Genomic DNA, 27,104 nt, shown 5'->3' with positions numbered 1-27,104 from the left:
TCCTTCTCCCCCTTTCCTTTCACAAACCCTGCAGAGCTCAACTCTTATTCCTGCCCACACACATGCTGCCCTGTCCTTCCCTGAATCAATTTTCTTGCAGTTCCTTCCTCTGGGAGGGGCCCGTCCTCCATCCACCAACGCTTGTGCCAACCCTTTAATTGGGTTTTTCCAACCCAATGTGCTCCCCTCCCTCCTCTGAGCCCCAGGAGATTGCTGTTTAGCTTTTCACCTTACATGTTGTATTATAACGTATGTATAGCATTTGGTTTACCCTCCTTACTAGAGTCTACGTTTCACAGAAAGAACTATATGTGAACCAACTTTACACTTCCTAACATATGTGCTTTTCATGGAAATCGTTCCCAAATATCAATTAAATAAAACTGTACATTGTCTAACTTTTATTTTCTAACAAGGACTGGAGCTCTAAGACCACACCAACTTGTTTTTCTACTTTGTGTGTGTGTGTGTATGTGTGTGTGTTTTCCTTTATGCAGCCAAATATACAAAATGAACAGCTGTTGTATTAATCTGAGATAGTGAAATTAATGAGAAGGGCTGCTTTTGTAGCTCTGGCACAATTCTAAAGGGATCAGAGCAATCACGAAAGGGTTCAACTAATTAAATAATATTACACGCTAAGCACCAAAGTTAGCTTTGCAAAACTAATCTGAAATAAACGAAAAGAAAATGTGAAAAACAACGTGTGACATTGATGCTATTTTACTCCATCCTCTTTGTCGCTGTCGCTGTCTGTCTCCCCCACACTGTCACTTCCCACCCTGCTTTCTCTTTCCCTCCTTCTCTCCTTCCTTTTTGACAGATATCAGTGACACATCTCATTTAGCTTCTCACAGGAGCAATATCTAAGTAACTAGGTATAATGCGATATACGTCTTTTTAAGTCTAGTAGTTTAAAACTTCCAAATCTTGATTTTGCTCCTGAAAACAAATAGAACTAAGAACATATTCCTGACTTAGATTTTAAAAGCAGTAATAACAAATTAAACTAAAATTATCTTCAGGAAGTTCCTATTTCTAATTTTCAATCTAATTTTCTGGGATTCTGAGTTACGATTCACTCACGGTATTTTAATTCATAGAATGGCTTTTCTTCTCCCACCCCACTCCAATCTCTTCATACTAACCATCAGATTTAAATTTTGGTAGTAATGGAAAGAAGTCAGATTTAAAAAATGTTTTCTTATTAACTGTCAGACGAAGCTACTTGTATTTTCCCTTTATATATTTTTGTCTCCCAATGTGGATATACCACACTTTCAAAAGATAATCCAAGATACAATTCAGACTGTAATCCATGTTAATTGTAATGACAGTGTCTGTGTATGGTACTGTTGTACAAATAGGAATTAGAAAACAGCCTCACTTCACAGAGAATTAACTAAATGGTGCTAAACCGGTTACTCAGAGAGGTGGAGAAGTGTAGAGAACCACTGCTTTCCTTTAGCTCGGAGTCTCCTTTGGGGTGGGGGGAGAAGTCTGGCGCCACAAAAGGAATTATGCTCTGGTTTGAACAGAGACCTGAAGGCTATTAAGTTTATTTTAAGAATGTGTTGCCAGAGATCTAATAAATTTATTTGTAGCTTCAGGCAGTGCATGCGTGAAATCTTGCTGCACCAGGTGTTTTGTTTTGTATTTTTTTCTCTTCCCCAGAGGGAGAAGAGGGTGTGGATCTTCTTGACAAACTTAACTCTTAGTAAAGCGGTCATTTTTTCTGTAACAGTATAGTATTTAAAACATTTTTTTAACTTCTATACAAGTGGAAAATAATTTTAAAAATTGTATCTGGGCTGCTTTAAAGAAAATAAAGTAAGTCCTCCCAAATCATATATACACATATAATTTTATTTAATTTTAAACACATTTTAAAATAATCTTATGCTTAAGAACAGTATTTGAGATTACAGCCTGTTAAATGGAAAGATCAGTAAACCAGGAGTGAAATCTCCGGGGATTTAAAATGCTTTGTAATCTTACTCACATCCCAACCTTTCTGAATCTTGGTAAAATGGAGCAGTGAGAAAAGACGGAATCCAGCATTCATTCTGCTCTAAAATGCTTGGCATCTGTTTGTATTATTCACCCACATAATAATTTCTTGAGTTAGTGTTCTTATTTAAAATACAGCATTATACTTGCACGTTCAGGAAAAAATAATTCTCAGCCCCTCACATCACAGTGTTAAAATGACAAAATTAGCTTATAATTTAGACTCCAAATGATAATCCAATAACCTGAATGTTGTAAATGAGAGTTCATCTTGCAATTATGCATTTGCTTTGTCCTTTGTCCTCTGTAGATATACACCTGAATTCCTTATCCTAAGCATGCATATCAGCAGTACAGACATTCATTCCACTAAGTGTAAGCTTCTAATTAAGAAAGCACGGTGTTACTCAATTAAATCAGGTTTGATGAAGGAAATACACTTAAACCCTAGGTAAGGGGATGTAAATTCATGTTTCTTCCTTCCTTTTCCCCCCTTTCTGTTGCAGGGGATGAAAATAAACACATTCTTTTTATTTTATTTTATTTTATTATTTTATTTTTGAATGGAGCTGCGGGAAGGGGCTGTGCTTAGAGAAATGCAGAGGATCCCTGCAGGCTCAGGCTTGCACATTCCCATTCCAACCTGGCTGTGGCCTGATGATGCACATTATTCAGCCTAGAAGGAGGATTTTCCTTCTGACTTCCCTGGATTTTGGCTTTGGCTCCAAATTCATTCATCAAACCAGTGGGTCTTAAATCCTAGCTTGTGTTAATTTTTTATAAATCTGTCTCAAATATTTGTTAACCGACTTTCATACCCTTTGCTTCGTCATGTAATACTCATCATTTGAGGGCCTCACTATTCACTAGAATCAGAGCTGATAGTAGAGGGAAACTTACTCAGATGACAGTTTTGCTTCTTTCCAGTAGCACTCATTTATAAATTAAGTTAAGCAAATTAGAATTAAGCTAGAGTAGCCTGCAAATAGGATAGTCACCTAAAGGTCATCATCTGAAGACTCAGAGGAAGTATAGGAAGAATATTAGCAGGCTGCACTTGAATGCTACATCTACCACATACTATGCCCCTGGGAATGTAAAGTGGCTAGTTTAATCTGACACTGATTTATCTCATGCATAGAATGTGGAAATACCTAAATTGCAGGGTTGCTGTGAGATGCATTGAGATAATGTGCATATTATCAAAATCACCCTGACCATGGTCCTCAATCTGTCCAGCTCTCCTCTGCAGGCATTTTCAGAGTCCCCAAGGCTGAGCTGAATTCAGCCAGCTTATACCTACACTTGAGTTCCAGTTGTTTTTGGTGAGTGTTATGGTTTCTCTTTTGTGTGTTTTGATTGTCCAATGCCTATATTATGCCAGTTCTGATTGGCCAAAGTCCGTGCCACTGGTTGGCCAAGATGATGATGATGATGATGATGATTGTTTGAGATGGAGCCTCACTCTGTCACCCAGGCTGGAATGCAGTAGTATGATCTCAGCTTACTGCAACCTCCGCCTCCCGGGTTCAAGTGATTCTCCTGCCTCAGCCTCCTGAGTAGCTGGGACTACAGGCGCACGCCATCACACCCGCTAACTTTTGTATTTTTAGTAGAGATGGGGTTTCATCATGTTGGTCAGGCTGGTCTTGAACTCCTGACATTGTGATCTGCCCACCTTGGCCTCCCAAAGTGCTGGGATTACAGGCATGAGCCGCCACTGCGTCCGTCCAGTCAAGATTATTTTTAATATTACTTCTGCCCCAAGGATAGGTGTTCTCCATAGTAAGCCCAGTTGCTCAACATCTGCACAGCTCTACTAGAAATCCTACCACAGCTATGCCCAGCTCCTCCATAGGAGGAACCCTCCCTGTGGCCCCAGGAACCCCCAGGGGTGGGCCACATAGCTGTGTGGTGATCTTTTCCGTTATGCTCTATTGAAGGAAAAGGGTATCCAAAAGTGTGTTGCTTGGCCCCTGGTGTGAAAAAAGAGACTAATTAAGCATCTCTTTAAATTTCCACAGCTGCTTTCTTTCCCTGGAATCCAAAAATACATCCAGGAGCCTGGGCAAGAATTAGACATGAGAAAACTTACACTACATTTTGAATCCCTACACTCAGATGATTAAACTTTTGTATAGAGTCCATTGTTTTGCCTGACATCCATTTTCATTACCACAAGTTCTCTCTCCACAGGCTCTTTTATAGCCCAAGAAAATCAGCTTCCGTGAGGTCTGTCACTCCAGTTTCCCACCTAAGCATAAGAAGACGGGAACCCCAGATGTGGGCTGTTGCTTAAACCAAGATCCTAGAATGAATTATCCTAAAATTCTCTAGTAGGATTAGGAGTGATTCTTCATTAGAATTCATCCCGTGTATATCACTTTCCTATAGGCTAACAACAATCCTACACATTTTCTTTGTATACCCTCAAATTACAGCAGGTAGCCATGCAGGAGCCAGTACACCCTTCACTCCCAAGCCACAGCTGTGTCTACATCCTAGTATTGTCGTGGCCAGGGACAGAGGCTGGAGGAAGGCCAGAGCTGCCTATCTGAGAATGCAGTGAGGGTTCCTTTCAATTTACACTCCTGAGCATATGGCAGAAAAGGGATTGATTAAAGGGAGATAAAATGTATGGGGGGTAAACATTTTTCTGCTTCTGTGCTCCTTTTTTTTGTGTGTGTCCCCAAAGAATAACCTATTGTGACTTTTACGGAATAAATACAGTTGATTTTAATTATTCAGCATAGTTACGTTTCTGTAAAATCACAGTGAATATTGAATTGGCAAATACTGAAGCATTGCTCCTAGGGGAAATACAGGGTTAGGTTTCTATGGGCCTCTGGTCACATTTCATCAACCAATCAATTATAACCTTGTTTTATGTGTGTTTCTATTTAAAGACACCTTATTAGATATATGTTGTTGATTCATTAACATGGCACTTACAGCCCGAACAAAACTTATCTAGCACACAACTTTTCTTTGTAAGACCCATCACAGCCTTCTTGTTCTTAGGAACACCAGACAGTGCTTTAGCACTATGGTTGGGGGGGGCCTTTTTTTTTTTTTTTTTTTTTTTTTGAGACAGAGTATCACTCTCTCGACCAGGATGGAGTGGCACGATCTTGGATCACCACAACCTCTGCCTCCCAGGTTCAAGCTATTCTCGTGTCTCTGCCTCCCAAGTAGCTGGACAACAGGCATGTGCCACCATGCCCAGCTAATTTTTGTGTGTGTGTGTATTTTTAGTAGAGACAGGGTTTCACCATGTTGGCCAGGCTGGTCTCAAACTCCTGACCTCAGGTGATCCCCCCGTCTCGGCCTCCCAAAGTGCTGGGATTACTGGCGTGAGCCACTGTGCCTGGCCGGTTGGAGACCATTTTTAAAAATAGCAAAATCACTAATGAAAAGCACAAAAATATAGAAAGTGTGACACTAAAAAAAAAAAAAAATGTGAAAAGGATACTTCTTTACAGCATGAGAGCTGAAACAAGAAAGCACAGAGTGTCAGGTGATGAGAATTTTTTGATGCCCCTCTGCACATGTCTGAGAATGATCACAAAAGTACTACATGTATTAATTTGGGGGCTAAGATAAATTTTCATGAGTAGAGTAATTTGTAAATATGGAATCCAGGAATAATGAGAATCAACCATATATTAGTCTTTTGCATAGTAGATGAATAGGAATTTCAGTCTTTGGAAACTTGTGTGCAAATACCCATTATATACCCACATTATATACCTAGGGTGGGTATATATGTAACCATATCATGTCCTCAAGGAACAAAATTACACATAGTAATGTGGATTGTGATACTCATGGCTTGTAAGGTGAACGTTGATATATTTGTCAGCATCCACCTCCATGTAGTGTGGCCATTTCTTATCTGTCTACAGAAGAATATTGAGTAGAGTATGAAATAATCCATACTTGATCTCAATTCAGTGTAGTTTGTGTGACAGTTTCTAAGGTATCAAAGCTCCATTTATTCTTTTGTGTTTGTACATGCCTATTCTAAAAATGGCCCAAAAGATCACTCCAAGCCGTGTGTGTCCAATGGAAACCAACGTGTGTCGTGGTGCTGTGCCTGTTTCCCTCTACCTCCTGGGTCTTTGTCATGCCACTCCTCTTTTTTTTTTGAGATGGTGTCTCACTCTGTTGCCCAATCTGGATTGCAGTGGCGTGATCTTGGCTCACTGCAACCTCCACCTCCCAAGTTCAAGCAATTCTTCTGTCTCAACCTCCTGAGTAGCTGGGATTACACCTGCCACCAAGCCCAGCTAACTTTTGTATTTTTAGTAGAGACAGGGTTTCACCATGCTGTTCAGGCTCTCAAACTCCCGACCTCAGGTGATCTGCCTTCCCAGGCCTCCCAAAGTGCTGGGATTACAGGTGCCAGCCACCGCACCCGGCCCCATTCCTCTTTCTCTACATTTCTGTACCAAATCTCCGTATTTCTTTGTGGATCTGACCCCTGTGCTGTGCTGCCTTGTTTTCAGAATGTGTTAGGCAATGGAAATGGTGAGGAGGGAGTGTTCAGAAGGAAGGGAGAAAACGATATAACAATTATCATAAGCAGCAATTCTTGAATACCTTACTATTGGACTAATCAATATTGAAATTATCAAGTAATCTAAAGCTTGTCATCCCTCAGTGCCTGAGTCACCTCTGAATGATCCAGGGTGGGCTGCAGATGTATCTTGACCTCGCCTTCTTTGTCTCTAATATCCAATCTCTTAAATAGGAAGAAAAGGAAATAAATATTTAGTAAATGCCCTGAGTGCCTACCACATTGAATTCTTTGAAGTTCCTTTTTTCTTTCCACCGGATTTCTTATCTCTCTTCTTATACCTAATCTTCCAGGAACGCCTTCCCCTCCATCTCTCTAAATGTCTAAATACCACCCTGTACTTAAGCCCCCATTTAAACACTATCTCTTCCATGAATTTGTCTTTGATCCCCACAGGCTACAGTAATCCCTCACTCTTGTGAACTCCCACAGCTCATTATCAGTGCCTCTCACAGCATTTGCCAGGCTCTAGTTTGTGCACATTATCTAGGTGCCTGTGCCATCTCCTGCAGTTGAATGCCAGCCCCTGGGGGCAGGAGAAGAGCCAAGTCGGCTTCAGCTCTGCACCAGGTGGTTTTCAGCGAAGAGTGAAGTCAGTCTGACTTTAGGGGCCAGAGAACAGGATTCCACAAGCTCAAGGAGATTCCCCTATGGAAGATTCTAAGGCAATGCAAAGTTCAAGAGAAGATCATCCTATCACAGAAATGGCAATGAAATTAATCCCTTATTTTAACTTTGATTTTAGATTTGCACCATAATTGATTCGGATGGTAGCTGCATGTTTGCTAATCACTGTCCTTACTGTCTAAGAGAACAAGACTTCTTAAAAATCTGCTTAAAAATCAAATTATCTGCCCAGTGCAGTGGCTTGCACCTATAGTCCCAACTACTCAGGGGCCTGAGGTAGGAGGATCACTTGAGCCCAGGAGTTTGAGGCTGCAGAGAGCTGTGATAGTGTCACTGCCTTCCAGCCTGGTCAGCAGAGTGAGACCATGTCTCTAAGACAATAATGAAAATCAAATGATCTAATTTCCCCAATAAAGTAGGTAATAGTATTATTATCTTAACCTTTTCTCATATAAATATCTATATCTATTGCTGATTTAAAGGACTACATCCAACTTTTAAAAATTTCCGTATAGTTGATTTTCAGTTCAGCTTTGAAGCTGAACTTTATTCTGGGCAAATGAGATTTTACCAAGCTAGAAATTACCAACAATATTTTCTATTTGTAACGATTCTCCAAGCAGAAATTTGTTGTCAAAGCTAAATGGACATGTCCTCTTTATCAATTACAAGACAAAATTGTGGCACTAGTTTCATATTATTGAAGATTAAATGCTTTGTCTTTAGAGAGATCAGGCAGGCCTGAGCTTTTAGGGAGGGCTAATTGGAGTTTGCTATTCTTTGTTATTCTAAAAAAAGAAAAACTACTGAGTTGGAATTGAAGAAAATGAAGAAATCTGAAGACCAGCTGGATAAGTTCAAAAGAGGTCTTTTCATCAAAACCTTAATGGCTTTGGTGTCAGGATTTGAAGACAGAGCATTTGGGAGTGTGGTTATCAGCTGTCAGGCACCTGTTGTGTGGATTTATGACATGAGTCATGGACTTTAAATTTTTTCTAATGAGGTGCTGAGACTAGCTCCTTGTGCATCATAAATGATAACATCTATTTTAGAAAGGCAACGAATTTTAAGTAAAAATTTGTCAGTTTTTAACATTATTTAACTTCATCTATAATTTCACATTCAGTAAGCTGTAGCTTTTGTTTAAGTGTCTAACGTTTATTATTTCCATTAATTGAGGTTTTAGAGGAGTTTACGTGATAGGTAACAAATTGGTAAATAAAGTATCTTTCTATTCTTTCAATAAAATACAGAGTTCAATTATACAAGGTCACAGTTTTAGTAAATGAAGTTACAATAAGTTACAGCTTGGTTCCTCAAATCTCTATATCCCTCCTGCATAAGAAGTGAGTACCTAAGCTTTTATGAATTCTGAAACCAAATCTGATTCACATGTGTAAGGTTCAGAAGAGTTATGTAGTATTTAATTCCATTCAGGGTTAAGCTTTACGGACTTCATATTTTCTGGTTAAATATCTATTTAATTTATATGCTCTGGTTTAAAATCCCAGTTTTAGTGGGAATTCTAAATTTTCTATAATAGTTACTTTGGACCATCTCCCTTTCTTACCAATCAAAGCTTCTTTATATTTTTTCTGCATTGTATTTTGAAATATGATCTCAGGGTGGTGGTTGTACATATGAAATACTAGCAAACTGTTCAGCTCCGTGTCATTCAAAACCTCTGACTAACCAGCAACCTGGCACCTTCGTCCTTTCAGAACATAGGCACAAACCTGGAAATAATTTTTACAGAAGTTTAAGTAGAGACGAAATTAGGTATCTCTAAAACCATCCACAAAGGAAATGGAAGGGTTACATAGCCCATGAGTCATCAATAATCCCTGAAAGTGTCATTTAGAGAAACACAAATTCCAATAATTCACATTTATGTATCACTTAAAGTCTTTCAAGAAGTATGCAACAGTTTAGAAAGGGTGTCATTAAACCAATTACTGTTTATGTTACATTTACATAGAAAATTTGTTACATTTACATAGAAAATTTATATTGCTCAATAAATGAAGGACCACAGAACTTTCAACCAAGACATTAGAGTTTCTAATTGATGCAATAGGCATTTTTCTAACAATAAGTAAAATGAGCTCTCTGATCACATGTTGCAGTGGGAGAACACAGAAAATGACAAAAAGAAAAAAAAAGTAAATATATGTAGGATTATAAGAGTTTGGAAAGTACTGTAGAGAAAAATTCATCAGAATAAAGAGGTAGAGAGTGCTGGAGTTTGCATTAGGCTTGCTGTTTTATAAAAACTGAAGAGAGAAGCCCTCGGTGACTCGATACTCTTAAAATGTACCATATTTAGAAGAGAATGATATTTTCTGTAATATCTCAGGAAAGGGTTAGAATCAAATCTTCAAATTAGCTAAGAATTGTTAAAAGGTAGAGGAATAGGGATTCCCAGGGAGAGTAGGAAAACTGGGGATGCCCTGAGGAGAAGACATAGCACATACAAAAACAGCCACCTTTGTCCAGAAAAGAGTGAGAGGTTGGATGTGAGAGGCTGGATATTTCTCTTTAGGGGGAAGTGATGGGATGTGAAGATATGGGTGTTAGAAAGGACAAGAAAAGGCCTGGGAGAGCATGACAAGAAGTTTGGAATGAAACCTAGGCTTGCTGGGACCACAATTTAAAGTGGACAGGAGTGTGGCATAAAGGTGTTTTCATCTAATAATTTGTTTTGAAATCAGAGCTGTTTTATGTACTAATTTAATCAATTGCATATTATTCCATCTTTTCTATTACTTTCTAGATGATGTTCCAAGTAATGGAACATAAACACAATAATTCTTTAAAACATTTTTAAAAGCAATGAGAACAAGTATTGGCAATAATGAAAGAATGGGTACTCTCAATTACTGATGTAAATTAGTGCAATTTAGTATAATTAATAAATTAATACAATTAAATATGAGAGGATACCCACTAAAGTGCACAACTATACAGAGTAATCAGTAAGAGAACAGCCGCAGAATCACAAAGAGATGAGAGGGCTGGAGCAGCTGCAGCTGCTTCACACAGGAGGAGGATAGAGCAGCCATAAGGAGTGGGAAGTGTCAGCCAAGGAAGAATAGCGGTCCTCATGTTAGGCAAGAGGACAGGGGTGAGGGAAAGAGTGAGGGTGGCACATCCCAGGAGCTGCAAGAATCTTGGCTTGACCTCCAAATGGGCAGATTAGAGCGCAAGGGGAACAATCAGGGTAGGTCAGGATGAACCTGGAAATCTGCAAAGAAAAGTCCACTTGGGCCGGGAGCGGTGGCTCAAGCCTGTAATCCCAGCACTTTGGGAGGCCGAGACGGGCGGATCACGAGGTCAGGAGTTCGAGATCATCCTGGCTAACACGGTGAAACCCCGTCTCTACTAAAAAATACAAAAAATTAGCCGGGCGAGGTGGCGGGTGCCTGTAGTCCCAGCTACTCGGGAGGCTGAGGCAAGAGAATGGCGTGAACCCGGGAGGCGGAGCTTGCAGTGAGCTGAGATCCGGCCACTGCACTCCAGCCTGGGCGACAGAGCAAGACTCCGTCTCAAAAAAAAAAAAAAAAAAGAAAGAAAGAAAAGTCCACTTGATATGGGCAAAACTGTAGGCAAGAGGCGGGGCAAAGGAGAAATGAGCACAGGTGGGTGTAAGGCAGACGAATAGTAGTCCAGCAGTGGGCCTGCAGGGTGGGCTTGGGCGTGCATGGTGTGGCAGGGCAGAGGGAGCTTGCATTTGTTGAATGATACTATTGATCTCAGAGTACTGTGTGTGTATATGAGTTATCTGAGCCAATCTTCGAAGAAATCACAGGTGCTAATTAGCATCACCCTCACTTGACTCTCCAGAAAAGGAAACAGAGAGATCTAGAGAAGTAACTTGGTCAGAGTCAGACAGCAGCTCAAAGTGATGTAGGTGGGCCTTGGACGCCAGTTCTGAGGAGCCTCCTAGCCCATGGCCTCTCCTCTCCAGAACAGCACTCAGGGTGCGGCAGACATTAGGCGTAGTAAGTTTCATCAGGGCAAAATGTGGAATGAGTTTCCTTGTTAAACTGACAAACTTACACAAAATTCCTGTTCTCCAATCTTTTTTTTTTTTTTTTTTTTTTTTGAGACAGAGTTTCACTCTTGTTGCCCAAGCTAGAGTGCAATAGTGAGATCTCGGTTCACCCAACCTCCGCCTCCCGGGTACAAGCGATTCTCCTGCCTCAGCCTCCCAAGCAGCTGGGATTACAGGCATGCACCACCATGCCTGGCTAGTTTCACATTTTTAGTAGAGACGGGGTTTCTCCATGTTGGTCAGGCTTGTCTCAAACTCCCGACCTCAGGTGATCCACCCACCTCAGCTTCCCAAAGTGCTGGGATTACAGGCGTGAGCCACCATGCCCGGCCCCAATCTATTTATATTTTATAGTTGATAAATTAACTAAAAATAGGAAAGTCCATAATCCCATCATTTAAAACACCAAGCAGCTACACCTGTGTCATGCCTCATTTTACGAAGCTACGTTCACAGCATCAGTACGATTTGTTGTGGTGTTTTTAAGTGTTTTTGGTGTTCCAACAATATTTATTGTTTAGGAGTTGAATAACATTTTATTGATTTGATATACTATAAGGTGGTTTTTAAGGTTTGGGGTTATTATAGAAAATATTGCAATGAATAGTTCCTTGCAAATACACTTCTGCTTCTTTTAAAGCAAAAATCCCACAGAAGGAGCTACAAGATTGAATGATATAACCATCGTTTTGCCCCTTGCACACATTGGCACATAGCTGTCCAGAAGGCTTGTGCTAATTTGAAAGTCAAACAACAGTAAACAAGAAAACAATTTCCCTACATAATCTCAGTTGTACGGTGTATTCTCTTTAATCTTTAGTACACGTTACGTTGATAGCTCAAAGTTGCTACAGTTTTTAGTTTTTAAAAGTTCAAGCAAAGATGTACGTATTTTCATGTCTTCAAGCAACGTTTTCCCTTTTGTAGATTTTTTTGGCATCTATTAAAGTTTTGAGATTTTCCTCTTTCATTTCCTTTTCTGTAGTGAAGCTCTTTGTGAAATGTAAAGAGAAGAAACTAGAATGAAAATTATGCCTCTAGCTGTGTTTGTTACTTGGGCTTTTTTTTTTTTTTTTTTTCACAGCCTCTTTCAGAAAGACTTAAAAGGCATTACTGATGCCTTTGTTTGTATACCTCACCTTACTCTGAAATAATTGGTGTAGATCAAAAGAAGTAGAGGGATGCGTGCAGAGTGATCGATCAGCTGATAACTATTTTTCCTTTCATTTAGCCAACGTAGTCGCTTTCACATTAGAGAGATCACACACAAGGTTTATTTTCTCCTGATAGGCAGCCAGCTCCATTTTGGTGGGAAGATGGGAGGGGAAAACCTTATCTTCAGAGTGGAATGGCAATCAATGAAAAGAACTGTCTGTTTGCTCTAAGGAATGGAGTGGAATATAGCAGGGAAGGGATATTTGTTTTTCCTTAGGCGGTTATAATTAAAACCTTCCACCCAATTGCTCCGTGAACCAGAAAAAGGTATTTGTGAAGTGTGTGTTTTTTAAGAACATCACAAAGGAACCTTGCAGCCTTCTGATTAGAAAACTTGCTCTCCAGCGGCACCTTGTGGGAAGTGAGTTATCCTGCAAGTTGGATGTTTAGTTTTAGGATTAAACTAAACAGCCTCTGGTAGTTGTGCACTTCCTACCCATTACCTACTTCCCCTCCTAAAACAGCAAGGAATTGTGAAGAATTGTGTCAGCGATAGAATTTATGTGTAACAGTCCCTAAACTGTAAGCTGTATTTCCATGTACATATTCCAGGGTTGTGCATCAAACTAAGTAGCTGTATTGATTGTTAATGTTGCTTCATTAATCTGTGGAATTTTTAAGATCACTCATTCAAAAAAGCACTAATTTATGGCTTTAATTTTTTATTTTCAAGGTGGAAACAAGGTAACCAACCAGCATTTTCGTCTGAATTGGGCATGGATCTCCTTTGAAAAGGAGTATTACCTGATCAATGAGGACTCCAAATTTCTAGATGTTGTTCTTAAACGTAGAGGCTACTTGGGAGAAACTTCTTTTATAAGTAAGTTTAATTTTTTGTTTCTGTCTCAAATTTTTATTTTTCTAGCAAACATTTATAATTCTTCTACAGTGATTAAAATATCAGTTTAGTTCACTGATCGAGTTTTTCAGCTTAAAGATTTAAAAGTTCTCTAACTGCTAAAGAAACAAGCAACAGGTTTGTGTTAAGGTACTTATCTCTTCAAGCCTTCTATGTACATGTGATCTTTTTCTGATATAAAAATCGGCAGGAACAATAAGTTATGAAATAAAAATAAATGTCACTGGATCTTAGAATGAGCTTAGGCAAATCTGTAATTTACCCATGAGATAAAAAGTCTTCTGAAACACGAGTGTCGTGACCTTTCTTTGTAACCAGCAGTAAATCGTTAAATACTAATCATTTTCCTCTGCTTTACTTCGTTTAAATAAAACTGAGAGTCAAAAGCAAACGAATGAAACCTTTTTTCAACTCCAAGTTCATATTTGATTTTCATAGAAGCATAAAATAAAGTTGGCAGTATATTGGTACTTTTAAGCAGCAATATGGTTGGTATAAAATGTTTAATATGTTGATAAAAATGGCAGCACCTGAAGCAATTATATTGGTTTTGGTATCATATATTTTATAGACATCTAGGCCAATGGAATTTGCATGGGATCAAAAAAGATTTCTCCTGGCTAACACGGTGAAACCCCGTCTCTACTAAAAAAGAAAATACAAAAAACTAGCTGGGCGTGGTGACGGGCGCCGGTAGTCCCAGATTCTCGGGAGGCTGAGGCAGGAGAATGGCGTAAACCCGGGAGGCGGAGCTTGCAGTGCTCCAGCCTGGGCGACAGAGCGAGACTCCGTTTCAAAAAAAGATTTCAGTGAGTGAGATTATCAACTAAGGTAGGAATCTAGGAAAATGCTGGCAAAGTAAAAAGTTAGTAAACCTACACTTGTCTCCAAATGACTATTTTGAAATTTTACCGGGTCCATGAACTTAAAGAGCCTTAAACAGTAGACCTCTGTGCACAGAAATACACATCCCTGCCACCCCCAACATCCCTCCCCAACACCCACACACCCTGCTGTACTTCTGCTGCAGCCAAAACCCCACCATTCTTTTTGATTTCCCCTGACATGTTTTGAATCTGAATATTAATTACCCCTCACTTTAAAAATTCCTTTTTTTTTCCTCTTAACTTTAGAAGACCGGGTTTTCACAAGACACTTTCCCTGTCTTTGAGGTTGCTCTGGCTGCAGGGGGTGCTGGTCTCCTCACAGCCTCACCCTCAGCGTCTGCTTCCATCTTCATTTTGCATGAGCCTCCACCTGGCTAGCTTCTCATGCTTTGTATTTTAGTCTAGGATATTCTGAGTGCTCTTAGTGCACTCTCTTTTAGGGACACATTTTCTGCGCACATGTGCACATCCCGTCTTATCATCAGGAAGCAATTCGTCTTAACTCTGCTTTGTACCTGAACATATAGCGAATAAATCATAGGGAAAATCATAACTAAAACCAGAGCACCTTACCAATGATTAAGAATAGGTTTATCTATTTTTTTACCTGAGTTCCCACTCCTGGTGAGTTTATTTAATTTTTCACTCACAGCAGGCCCCTGGATAGCACTGGGAAAGTTAACAAACAACAAAAAATTCAAAAAAAATTTTTTTTGCATTTTTTTTCTCCACTGCCTCTTTTTTTCTTAAGCTGGATGCTAAAATGTCAAACAAGAGCTCTTTTTGTTGTATTTTTTCCAATGAACTATTATTTTCTACGAATGTGGGAATACCAGCAGTTCTGCAAAGGTTCATAGGCTTTACTTGGTTCACTTCACATGGTTACTTAGTAACCTGGATGACAGAAACTTGGGAAGCCTTCTGTGTGTGGCCCACATCCTCAGTCACTGAAGATGGTAACAGAATTCATGCTAGGACCTGGAATGGAAATCAGATTAAAATGAAGTGTAGCCTCATACAAGTTCTACAGTGAATACATTGCTTATAACTGTTCCCATACAACCTCTACTTTTATTTATGGATGTTTAGAATGAGATAGATTGCATTATAGCAAAAGACAGAGTATCACTTGAGTACAGCTAAGAAATCATGAATTACATGAAATTTGTAGATGTATATTCTCAAAGATTATTATTCATTTTATAACCACTAAAATCACTAATAAACTAAATATGTATTTATATTCCACATTAGTATTTGCATTGCAAAGCTCTTATTGCTACCAGTTATTGAATATTTATTAAAGGCAAGGTACTTCATACGTACCTTAAGCACTTTATCTATCTCTTTTACACCTTGTATCAACTCTTTATTCCCTGACTCAACAAATATTTTACTGAGTACTCATTATATACCAGGGACTTTGTTAGATAGTGAACTATGAAGAAACAATGATAGCTAATGTTTACTGGGTTATTTGCTGGGCCTACTTCCCAATACCCTACCTAGGTCAGCTCCATGAGAAGAGTACCATGAGATGAGAAAATAGAGAGGTACGTCCAAAGTTAGCCAACTAGTAAGGGGCAGAGCTGAGATTTGGCAAAAGGACCATGTTTTTAACCACTGCACCATAGTGCTTCATAAATCCTTCACTAAGATAAGTTAATAACTTGCCTGCAATCCCACAACTGTTTTGTGGCCTGGATGGGATATAAAATCTGTTCTCTCATTCCACAAATACCCTGTTTAACCACTTTGTTATTTTTCTATGTCAGAGGAAAAGATCCAATTGCAGTTTCATTTAATAACAAAAGTAAAAAAAATAGGTGTTTTTAGCAGCAACAATTGGGATATGGTATTGCAACTCATTTAATATCAGATGGTATTGCAACTCATTTAATATCAGATGGCTTGACTATCATGTAGAAAGGAGGACTAGTTGGAACTAGCAGACATTCCTTGTATCATACTTACTCAATTTTCATTTTTAACTCCCTTTTGAAACTCAAAAAAAAAAAAAAAAAAAGCATTGCTGATGAAAGAAAACAAAACAGAAAAGTGAGCAGTAGCTATCAGAGGCAGACTAACAGATTTTTGCTGGTCATGCCACTGGGGATAGATGGGTCAGTGAGCAGCATGTGTTCTGGAACCTCAGAGAGAATGATTCCTTTCATCAGCATCTTGGCAGTGAATTGTAGTAGATCCAAGAGGTGTTGACAACCAACTCTGTGTGCACGAGGAACCAGAGAGCTATCAGGAAGTCTACAGTATTCAGCAAGATATGTAGCCCTGCAATTCCTGGTTCTGTGCCCTTTTTTTCTCTTACCATTAAATAAATCGTGTTTTACCTGCTACTGTAAAAGAAAAATATGATGCAATATTTATGTAAGTTATTTTTCTGAGATCTGTAAGACAGAAATATTTTTAATAAAATCTTTGTTTTCATCTTCATTTTAAGATTAAAATAGCAGTCATTGATATATTCCTATATATAGATACATATTCAAATGACTCTTATATAAGCATTATGAAGGCAAGGGTTTCTGTCTGTTTTGTTCTCTGATACAGCCCCAGCACACAGAACAGAGGCTGGCATGGAATAAGAACTCAATGAATATTTGTGGTTGAATGGATCTTATTTAGTTCAGTTTCATTTCTAGTGTAAAAAACAAAAGGAATTGTTTTTAAAAATATAATTTTTGATTAAATGTAAAATCTTCCAAATAACTTATTTTCAAGATTCAAAAAATCTAAGTCACAAGACTTTATTTTTCCCTCTTTTATTTATTTATTTATGTATTCATGTATTTTTAATTTTTGAAGCAGGGTCTCACTCACCCAGGCTGGAGCACAGTGGCATAATCACAACTCACTACAGTCTTGACCTCCTAGGGCTCAGGTGATCCTCCCACCTCAGCCTCCCCAGTAGCGAAGACTACAGGCATGTGCCACTACACCCAGCTATTTTTTGTCTTTTTTGTAGAGATGGGGTTTCACCATGTTTCCCAGGATGGTCTGGCACTCCTGGGCTCAAGTGATCCACCCACCTCGCCCTTCCATACTGTTGGGATGACAATCCTGAGTCACCATGCCCAGCCTTCTTTTTCCCTCTTTTACATCTGTCTGTCTTACCAACTTCTCTGAAAATGCCCAGGTTTAGAGAAATATATTTGAAAATTATTTTATTAACTTGACTCATTAAGAGGCTCTGGTTCTGTATTTTAAGGATACAGAAGTCCAAGTACCATTGCCATTTTATAATTTTTCTATGACATTAAATGTTTTCACTGCTTTTGGATAATGTACCCTATGGTTCGGGTACCTGGCATGGTAATAATGAAGATCATCTTGCAATGTAGTTAGAGACCCAGAGATCCTTCAACCTTTCCAGCTAACTGAAATTGACCTTGAATGAACTACCAGAGTAAGCCAAGCATACTGCTCATAATAACCATATATATTTAGCTCTCCAATTCTGTTTATTTAATTTCATGGAATTCTGGGGTGTTCCAGAAAGAAAAAATTGTCAGTGACCATGTTGAAAAACAATGAATTACATTTTTTAAAGGACCCTAGTTCTATTAAGTGCTCAGAGAATACGATCACTTTTTATTATTCCACTTGACAATTTATGACTTAGATTGTGAGTCAGAGAATTCTTTCATGGAGGAGTTTCTTATTGGCTTATATTTTATAGTTAGAGAATTTTTTTTTAATAATATCCAGCAACACACGCAAAAGTAAATGTGAAGAGTTTTAAGATTGCATAAACTTGTAGGAGTAAGGATATTGTACAATGTGAATATATATTTACTTGGTCTTGTTTGACAAGAAGTTCTAATCCAAATGTAGCTCAAAGCATATATAGCAAAACCATAATTGAGGCAAAAGCAGAACAGAATCACAAACTACCCAACACCTGCAGTGAAACACTTTCATCATCAGACCCATTCCCAGTTTTCCATTTCATGAGGTCAAAGCAGGATCAACTTTGCTTTTCAGGATAAAATGACATGCAAAAAGTTAACAAGGAAAATGTTAGTAATCCAAGGAAAAATGAAACTAAGAAAATGATATTATGTTTCTGTAAAGGTATTGGCACAAGAGATGGGACTGCAGAAAAAGACAGAGACTTCAAGGGCAAAGCACAGAAACAAGTGCAGTTCAACCCAGGCCAGACCAGGGCCACATGGCGAGTGCGGATCCTGAGTGATGGGGAGCACGAGCAGTCTGAAACCTTCCAGGTGGTCCTCTCAGAGCCTGTGCTGGCTGCCCTGGAATTCCCCACAGTCGCCACTGTCGAGATCATTGATCCAGGAGATGGTAAGAGCCATTGTCAACTGGTTTATGTGGTTGCTGTTGGGCTGCTATGACAAAATACCTTATAGGGGTATAGCTTATAGTTTTAAATTCAATGTTTGAAATTTCCATAGAGAGAATCTTCTAGATTAATGATTCATTATTCTCAGATATGCTGACAGGAAGAGGGAAACTAAAAAGTAATGGAAGAATGCTGTATATATATATATAATATGTATAATATATAAATATTTATATATTTATATATAAATTGTATTACTAGATTTTATGTATATATAAATATAATTATATATATATTCTCCAACTAGTACAATTTTCATATTACCAGAAAATATTTTATTATATATATAAATTATTTACATATTTATATTTAATTTTATTCATATATAATATATTATATATATATATATATATAATCATTTATAAAGACAAGGTCTTACTGTGTTGCCCAGGCTGGTGTCAAACTTCTGGCCTCAAGCTATCCTCCCAACTCAGCCTCCCAAAGCACTGGGATTACAGGTATGAGTCCCTGTGCCCAGCCAGGGATGCTATATTTTTCCAAGTAAATGAACTACCCATAGAATTACCAACATGTTCTTCCTGTTATTATAATTCTATCATTTAATACTGCTCATGTCATTTTTCTTAAATTAATTCATCACTTTATGGAGTCCTTTAAATGTCTTAATGCATCTTTGAAACAAACGGCTGGAGTATGAGATCATTCTTGAATTAATGTGTTCCCCATATTACTTTTAATTATTCAAGATATCTTTATATATTTACCAGCCAAAAATTTTTATTTGGCCATATGTTTCCACATTTGTTGCATAATACCCACCCTACCCACCCCCATTTTGTAGTGAACACAGTGTTTTGAATCATTGCTGTTAATTTCTGTCAGATTACATTTTCTTGTCAATGCACACCTTGGCTGATGCTGGTAAAAGTGAACCTTAATGCTTTTGTGTGTAATTTGACCTTTTTCTTCCCCCTGTCATACTTCTACAGTCCTGGCTTGTCTTGATCTAGTCAGAAAATTTTAAAAAGAAAAAAAAAAAAGAAAAAGAAAAAAAGATTGAATAGCTTTTTGAGGGCTGGCATTTATACAAACCCTGTAGAAACATCTAAAGCTAATATCCTGTCAGAAGCCAGACATGACTTTCTTTTAAACTTCCAGCCTACTTTATTTTGTCAATCAGAAAACTCTTAAATGGTTTGCAAAGATACAATCTACAGAGTACATGAAATAGAGACCTGTGTGGAAATCCCTGTGTTAAAAGACTAAGCATAATTAAAGAAAGTGAATAAGAAAACTGGAGCTCTGACATCAATTGTTTAACTAACAACTCTGCCTTCAGTTAAATATGAAGTTCAATTATGTTTGTAATTTTCATTAAAGAACAGTTAACATTTACTTAATTTTATCTACATTATCCAGAGATAAATAATTAAACTTTCTTTTGGTCTTGAACTTTGCATATATGCTTGAAAAATAAAGCTTTTCTCTTTTAAACAAGCCCAGGTCAGCTTTAATACATATAAACTGACTCATTAGTTAAAACTGGAAGCCATTTTTTGATATTTTGTTTCCCAACTAGTACAATTGCCATATTACTTGAAGAAATAAGACACTTGAATTCGTTTCTGCATTCCTATTTATAAGCTCAGAGTGACGCTCAGCAGCCATGATAGATCTAAGCAGTAGAATATTAAAAACGAAACAAAACACATACACACACCCCACATACACAGCCCCCCACTTATATAATCTTTTCTTAGTGTAGGCTATACCAAATGAAACTTTGCCATAATTTCATTTCATGTATTGATCATCTAAGTTGTTTCAGAATTTTGGAGATAAAATTCAGCCCTGTTTATTTCAAGTCATGATAATCCTTGGATAACTGCCAAGTCTTCCATAATGCTTGGTATGCTCCGTGCCTTGTTGAAGACCACTGGTCTTGAAACTGTAAGACCTGAAATTGCTTCCCAATTTTATTTCTAGTTGTATGACCTAAAATAAAATAGCTTTTAATAAAGTTTCCTAATGCACAAAATCAGAAAAAGTAATAATTATCATGTTACAGCATTCCTATGAAAGAGTTCTATAAAACATAAAGCAGAATGCAAATATTCTTATTTCTAATATCATAAATCTAATGTTAGATTTCATTTTAAGAAATTGAGTAATTTTTTTTCCTAACAAAGGATCACTTTCCCCACCATTTAAAAACTTTGTTTCCTTTTGTACTCTCTCTCCAGCTCTTTGCATATAAATTCACCTGCCCCAGGAGCCATTATGCCTACAAGCTCTCCCTCTACATATTCATTCTAGGACATGTTATGATGTTTTGTTTTCATGCATTAAAAATTTGTGCAGCTCATATTTGTGCTGGGTTCAGCACTATATATTGGGAATGCAAAGATAATAGCATAGAATCTCTGCTGTCAAAGACCACAGGGGATGGGAAGGAGAGCCCTTTAACTTGTCACAGCAGAATGTGATGTGATAAAACAAGGTATGAACAGTATTGTGAAATTTAGAAGAGGGAATAACCAACTGTGCTTTATTTTAGGCTGGGAACTGGTTTTACTTATTAGGAAGTTTATGTAAACACATGTAAGTCTATGCTTTCCTCAATACTTTATAATGGTAACGACTGAAATCCATTGAGCAGTTACTATGCAATAGAGACTGTGTTTAGCACATTATATATGTTCTCTCATTCAGTCCCTTGTAGACATATGAACCATTTTAGGCATTTTACTTGTTTTCATATACAAGATAAGTAAAACAATGTCATGGTGATAAGTTCACTGATTAATTATGATTTGGGAAATTACTTCTTTTCTAACCATGTAAAATGACAGAAGGCCATAACTCAGGGGAAAGAAGAGCTCTAGAGGGGGAAACAATATATATATTTGAATATATATTGTTTAGTTTTATTATATATTTTTATACATGTATATTTTAAACACTGCCTCTGGCACTTACTAGCTGGAGGCTTTCAATTTTATATTTGGCAAGTTTTAGAGCATTAGTTCCAAAATTATATGACAAAAAGAACTTTTTTTTTTTTTTGGATGGAGTTTCACTCTCACTGCCCAGGCTGGAGTGCAATGGCCGATCTGGGCTCACTGCAACCTCCACCTCTGGGGTTCAAGCGATTCTCCTGTCTCATCCTCCCAAGTAGCCTGTGATTTGTTTTTCTAAGACCACCAGAGTGGGCACAAAAGAACCAGCGAGTAGGCAAGGCTAAAAGCAAAACTGCAAATTTATTCTTTGGTCATCTAGCTTCAGGGACCGGAGGTGGGGGGGAGCGGAGTTTCTAATACAGTCCCGACAAGAGTGGGGGCTGAGAAAGCCCGCCCCCGGCGCATCTGCTGGGAGCGACTTTTCTAGGAGTGGAAGGGCAATAGGCGGGGCATGGGCATGTCGCTCCGCAGGTGCCATCAGGTAAATCTTGGCCTCTTCGGATTGACATCACCTGGTGCATGCCTGATTAATCTGCACCTTCCCGGGCGTCAGCTGCATTCTCGCACACACGGGAAGAGTTGGTGGTGAAGAAGAACCCGGAAGTGCACCATCCTGCCTCCGTTCGTCCAAACAGCCTGGATTACAGGCACTTGCCACCATGCCTGGCTTCTCACATTTTATAATTATGCTCTTTACAATTATTTCTCTTATAAATTGGCTTCTCACATTTTATAATTATGCTCTTCCGATGCCGTCTATCCATATATTTTAAAAATTATATAGTTGTTACATATGTGAAGATTTTAAATGACTATGTATTTTATTTAATATATCAGCATCTACATCACTGAGAAAGTATCACTACGGTTATATGATTGATTATTTATTTAACCTGGTCCGATACTCAGTGCCCTCATAGATGTACTGTAATACCCCACCCCTGGCCCCCATGCCTCCAAGTGTCTGTGGCTCTCTGGTTGGGAACCACGGTTCTGCGATCAACAGAGCTGACCCTCATGTAAAGAGTGAGTTCAGTCACTCATTGAGATTGATTCTACAGTCTCCCCACACCCCCTTTTTGTTCGAGACAGTATCTCACTCTGTTGCCCAGGCTTAAGTGCAGTGAAACTATCATAGCTTGCTGCACCCCCAAACTCCTGGGCTCAAGCAATGCTCCCACCTCAGCCTTCCAAGCACCTAGTAATAGAGGTACACACCACCATGCCCAGATAAGTGTTTCTTTGTTTTGTTTTGTTTCTTTGTTTTTTTAGTTGGTTATATTTTTGCAGAGACGGGAGTCTCACTATGTTGCCTAGGCTGGTCTTGAATTCCTGGCCTCAAGTGGTCCTCCTTGGCCTCCCAAAATGTTGAGATTACAGGCATCAGTCACCACACACAGCTTCTTCTTTCTTTTAATATGCACATAGAAAGTTCCAACTGGGAAGGGTTTAAAGTTCGTGAAACACAACTCATTTTCTGGATGAGGAATCTGAGAAATAGAGCTTTGAAAACTTATCTCATTTAAACCTTATGTTTATAACTCTGTGATTTATATACCAATTTACAAATATCTCTGAGGGTCAAGGAATTTACTTTCCCCAAGTCACCCTGCTAGTAAGTGCCAGAGGCAGTATTTAAAATATATATATATATGTATATATTATATAATGAAACTAAACAATATATATTCAAATATATATATATTGTTTCCTCTTCTAGAGCTCTTCTTTTCCCTGAGTTATGGTCTTCTATCATTTTACATGGTTAGAAAAGAAGTAATATCCCAAATCATAATTAATCAGTGAACTTATCACCGTGACATTGTTTTACTTATCTTGTGTATGAAAACAACAACATAATTTCTTCCCTTCTTATGCTCTTCTCTTTTCTCTATTATATATTAAGCCTCTAATTTATTATATAGGTGAATAAAACTAAGCATTCTAAGAAAATAATTAAGACCAATTCAGCCCCTGCATTATGTGTCTGCATATTTGACAAATGCTTATTAAGCATCTACTCTATGCCAGGAATGCTGCTAGGATCTAGGTCGTAGAGAAGAAGGCATACTAACCCTTGAAGTTAATCATGTAATTAGGTGATTGCATTCCCCTAGATTGTTACAATTAACAATATAGAATGCTATGTCCTCTCATAAAAGAGCAACTAGAGCCCATAGAAGGAGTATCTATGGAGTATCCAGTCTTGAGAGAGAAGGAAAGGCTTCTAAGATAGAGTTTCTTAAACTCCGTGTATTAAGTACCCTAGCTGTCAGAAATTACACTATCTTTCCTTGCTCTTTAAAGCATGTAGATATTAGTTAATGTGAAACATTTCCATTTTTGTTAAGGGAAAATATGCAAGACCTAAAACGTCTTATTTTATATAAAGATCCCATTCTTTTTTGACTTTGTCATTTCTAGCCAGAGTAAATAGAGTTTTATGTACATTTATTGGGAGAAAACAACCTCAAATATAGAGGTATTTGAATACAAATACTTAGCAAAGTTATCTAGAGCCTATAACAGTGTATGTAATTATTTAGTTTGTACACTTGAAATGTCTGCCAACTTCTGATAGAAACTGAGTCATTCTGATATTTCCATGGTACCAAAATATGGCCAGGAACTAGTAGATTAAATATTTGATCTCTGTGATCATTTCTGGTGAGCCCATGGCAGGTTAATGCTATATAATATTTAATAGAGAATAAACATATTTTTAAAGGAATATAGAACTTAACATTAACGGTTAAAAACCTAATATTTATGGGTACAAAGAAAAGGCAAAAATGTGTATTCTGAATGAGCCAAATCCATTTCGATAGAATTCAGATGACATAGGCTGACTACAATATGAAACCCAAACATTCATTCTTATTTTTGAAATTCTACACACTGTCAATGTTGACATAAGGAGGTCACTGGCTAGCTGATATTTTTAGGTGAATGTGCCAAAATTCAAGATCCAGAATGAATGAAATGATAGTACACTGCAGGTGATGACGGAGAAATGATAAAGCAGGCATGTAAGAGCTTCAACTTTAGTGAGTCAACCATTTTTTTAAAAGAAACTATCAGTGTGAAGCATGGGTCATCATCTTAAGGCAAACAAAAAATTTCAAACACTTGGTAAAAGTATAGCACTTAGTTTCTGACACTGCGTAGTGGATAAGAAAAAAAAGGTGCAAAATAAAACTTGAGTCATGAAAAACTTTCTGAAAGTTTCTCCGTTTACAAAATAAAAACATTTAATAATTCAAATGAAGATTACCAAAAGATTCACTTCATTTACTTATTTATTTAGAGATAGAGTCTCACTCTGTCACCCAGGCTGGAGCGCAGTGGCACAATCTTGGCTCACTGCAGCCTCCACCTCCCCAGTTCAAGCGATTCTCCTGCCTCAGCCTCCCAAATAGCTGGGATTACAGGTGCGCACCACCATACCCAGCTAATTTTTGTATTTTTAGTAGAAACGGGGTTTCACCATGTTGGCCAGGCTGGTCTTGAACTCCTGACCTCAAGTGATCTGCCTGCCTCTGCCTTCCAAAGTGCTGGGACTATAGGCATGAGCCACCACTCCCGACCCCAAAGATTCACTTTAACGAACACATTTGTATAGTACCAAAGGATAGCTTTTGGACCTCATGATATCTTGATGTGAACTCATAGCACTTATTATCATGTGGTTTTGGTATGTTTACATTACTTTGATGTATTTCTTTTTCAAGCTCCTGCGAAAATTAGTCTGTATTACTATGTCTGTTTTAGAGTAAAACAAACAGACTATAGAAATGTAAGAAAGTTGTCCAAGTTCAAATATATCAATGACAGACTCTGCTGTATTCAGTGCCACTTGTTGGCCAGTCTGAGGACGCCATAGTGGCCTGAAAATGCACTGGAATCTGGAATGTCTTCTGAGTTGTTTTTGAATGTGACAAATTTCTTAAAGGCGAGGAACAATCAATGTCTTCATCCATGTACTCTATTTTCTTTTCCTTTCTTGTTCTATTATAGCAGATATTTAGAAGATATTTTGTTCTATCATTATTTAGCAGAGTCTGTTTATTTTTTTATCCTCTGTAGAATATAATTGAGAGAAGGGACAAAATGTACATTCTCTTTCTAATGGAGCTACAACTACTTTATGTCTGAGAACAGAAATCAATTTTGCCTATGCTGTAACACAGTCAAAACCTAAAAATAAAAACTGTAGTTACAAATTGCACTACTCATTACAGTATAGTCACATGGACTAATAAAGAATGCATCCACTTTACTCTTTCAAAATAAAGGGTAATTAAATCGATCTGGAATTATAAAAGTAACACATGTTCATTGTCAAAAACAAATGCAAGATGTTAATAATGGTAGGAAATGAGAGGGAGTGAAGGGATATATGGGAACCATATGCACTGTCTATTTGTTGGTCTCTGAATCTAAAACTGCTAAAAAGAAAAGAAACAACAGAGGTCTATTCCCTTAATTTCAAAAAGTCATTTGCAACCTTACCCCTTGGGAGTAACCATTGTTAACATTTGAGAGGACAACCCTGCAGTCATCTTTCTTCTTTGAGAGTTGACTGTTTCTATAATGTAGCCCTTACTTTGTCTCTCAGTGAACACCTTCGCAAAGACAGCTGCAGTTCCAATCCAGTGTGTTAATGGGATTTGACATGTGTACTTTTATATTATGATATACATACATTATACGCTGTATACATACTAATATACTATATACATTATATACTTTTTCATACTTGTGAAGATTTATTAATATGCATATTGGACGTATATTATAAAATTATACATACTTTTATAATTGTGTATGTATATAATCATATATATATAATTTCTATGAAAATACTGGATCTTAAAAAAGAATTCTCAAAATATTTGTTTCTAACTTCGTTTTTTTCTGATTCTCCTGCAATGGCCATCTCTCTGCCTTAGCAGTACTTTGTATTGCTCTTTTTCATCTCAATGTAACCTTTTGTTTTTCTCTGGTGTAAGTGATGCTCCCACTCCCAGCTACCCTGCGCAGTCTTCTCTTAGGCAGTAGCGTGTAGTGGTTATGAGCCTGGGTGGGCTCTGACACGGAGTTTCTGGGTTGAAATCCCAGCATCGCCACCTACCAACCTAACTTTCAGCTGTTCACTTAACACCGTGTGCCTCAGAGGTAAAGTGAGTCATAATAATTCTTACCTCAAAGGTTGTTGCAAGGATAAAACTAGCCAGTCATGTGAAGTGTTTAGAATAGAGCCTAGCAAATAATAAGAACTCCATGCCTACTAACTAATAATTTTGAAGGGTAGTCGACAAATGCCACTTTTAGGAATTTTGCACTTCAAGTGCTGTGCTTACTTCAAGCAGTCTGCATAGACACTTCCATTGTATTTATAATGTGAAGTTGGAAAGGAATGTTAACTGAAAAGTCTATCAGGGAAGCCTTTCTTTGTCTCTGTGATGACCCTTTTCCAGTTTTTCCCACAGCCTACATATTTCTGTTAGAAGTTAGGTCAACAGAAGACCTAAACTTGATACTGGGCCTATTTACTCTCTGTCAGATTGA

At 37.9% G+C, this 27,104-nt stretch overlaps 1 protein-coding gene across 1 annotated transcript in view; it reads left to right on the top strand.

Moving 5' to 3' along the window:
• FREM2 (FRAS1 related extracellular matrix 2) overlaps positions 1-27,104 on the top strand; it is a 182,835-nt gene that overhangs the window by 65,392 nt on the left and 90,339 nt on the right. The window contains exons 3-4 of the mRNA XM_023208694.2: positions 13,159-13,305; positions 18,324-18,554. Of these exons, the coding sequence (XP_023064462.1) occupies positions 13,159-13,305; positions 18,324-18,554 (378 nt within the window). The remainder of the gene's footprint in view (positions 1-13,158; positions 13,306-18,323; positions 18,555-27,104) is intronic.

The sequence above is a fragment of the Piliocolobus tephrosceles genome, chromosome X (assembly GCF_002776525.5).
Source record: "Piliocolobus tephrosceles isolate RC106 chromosome X, ASM277652v3, whole genome shotgun sequence".
Classification (NCBI taxonomy): domain Eukaryota; kingdom Metazoa; phylum Chordata; class Mammalia; order Primates; family Cercopithecidae; genus Piliocolobus; species Piliocolobus tephrosceles.
The sequence above is the reverse complement of the archived record's forward strand: the minus strand, read 5'-3'. Positions and strand labels throughout refer to the sequence as shown.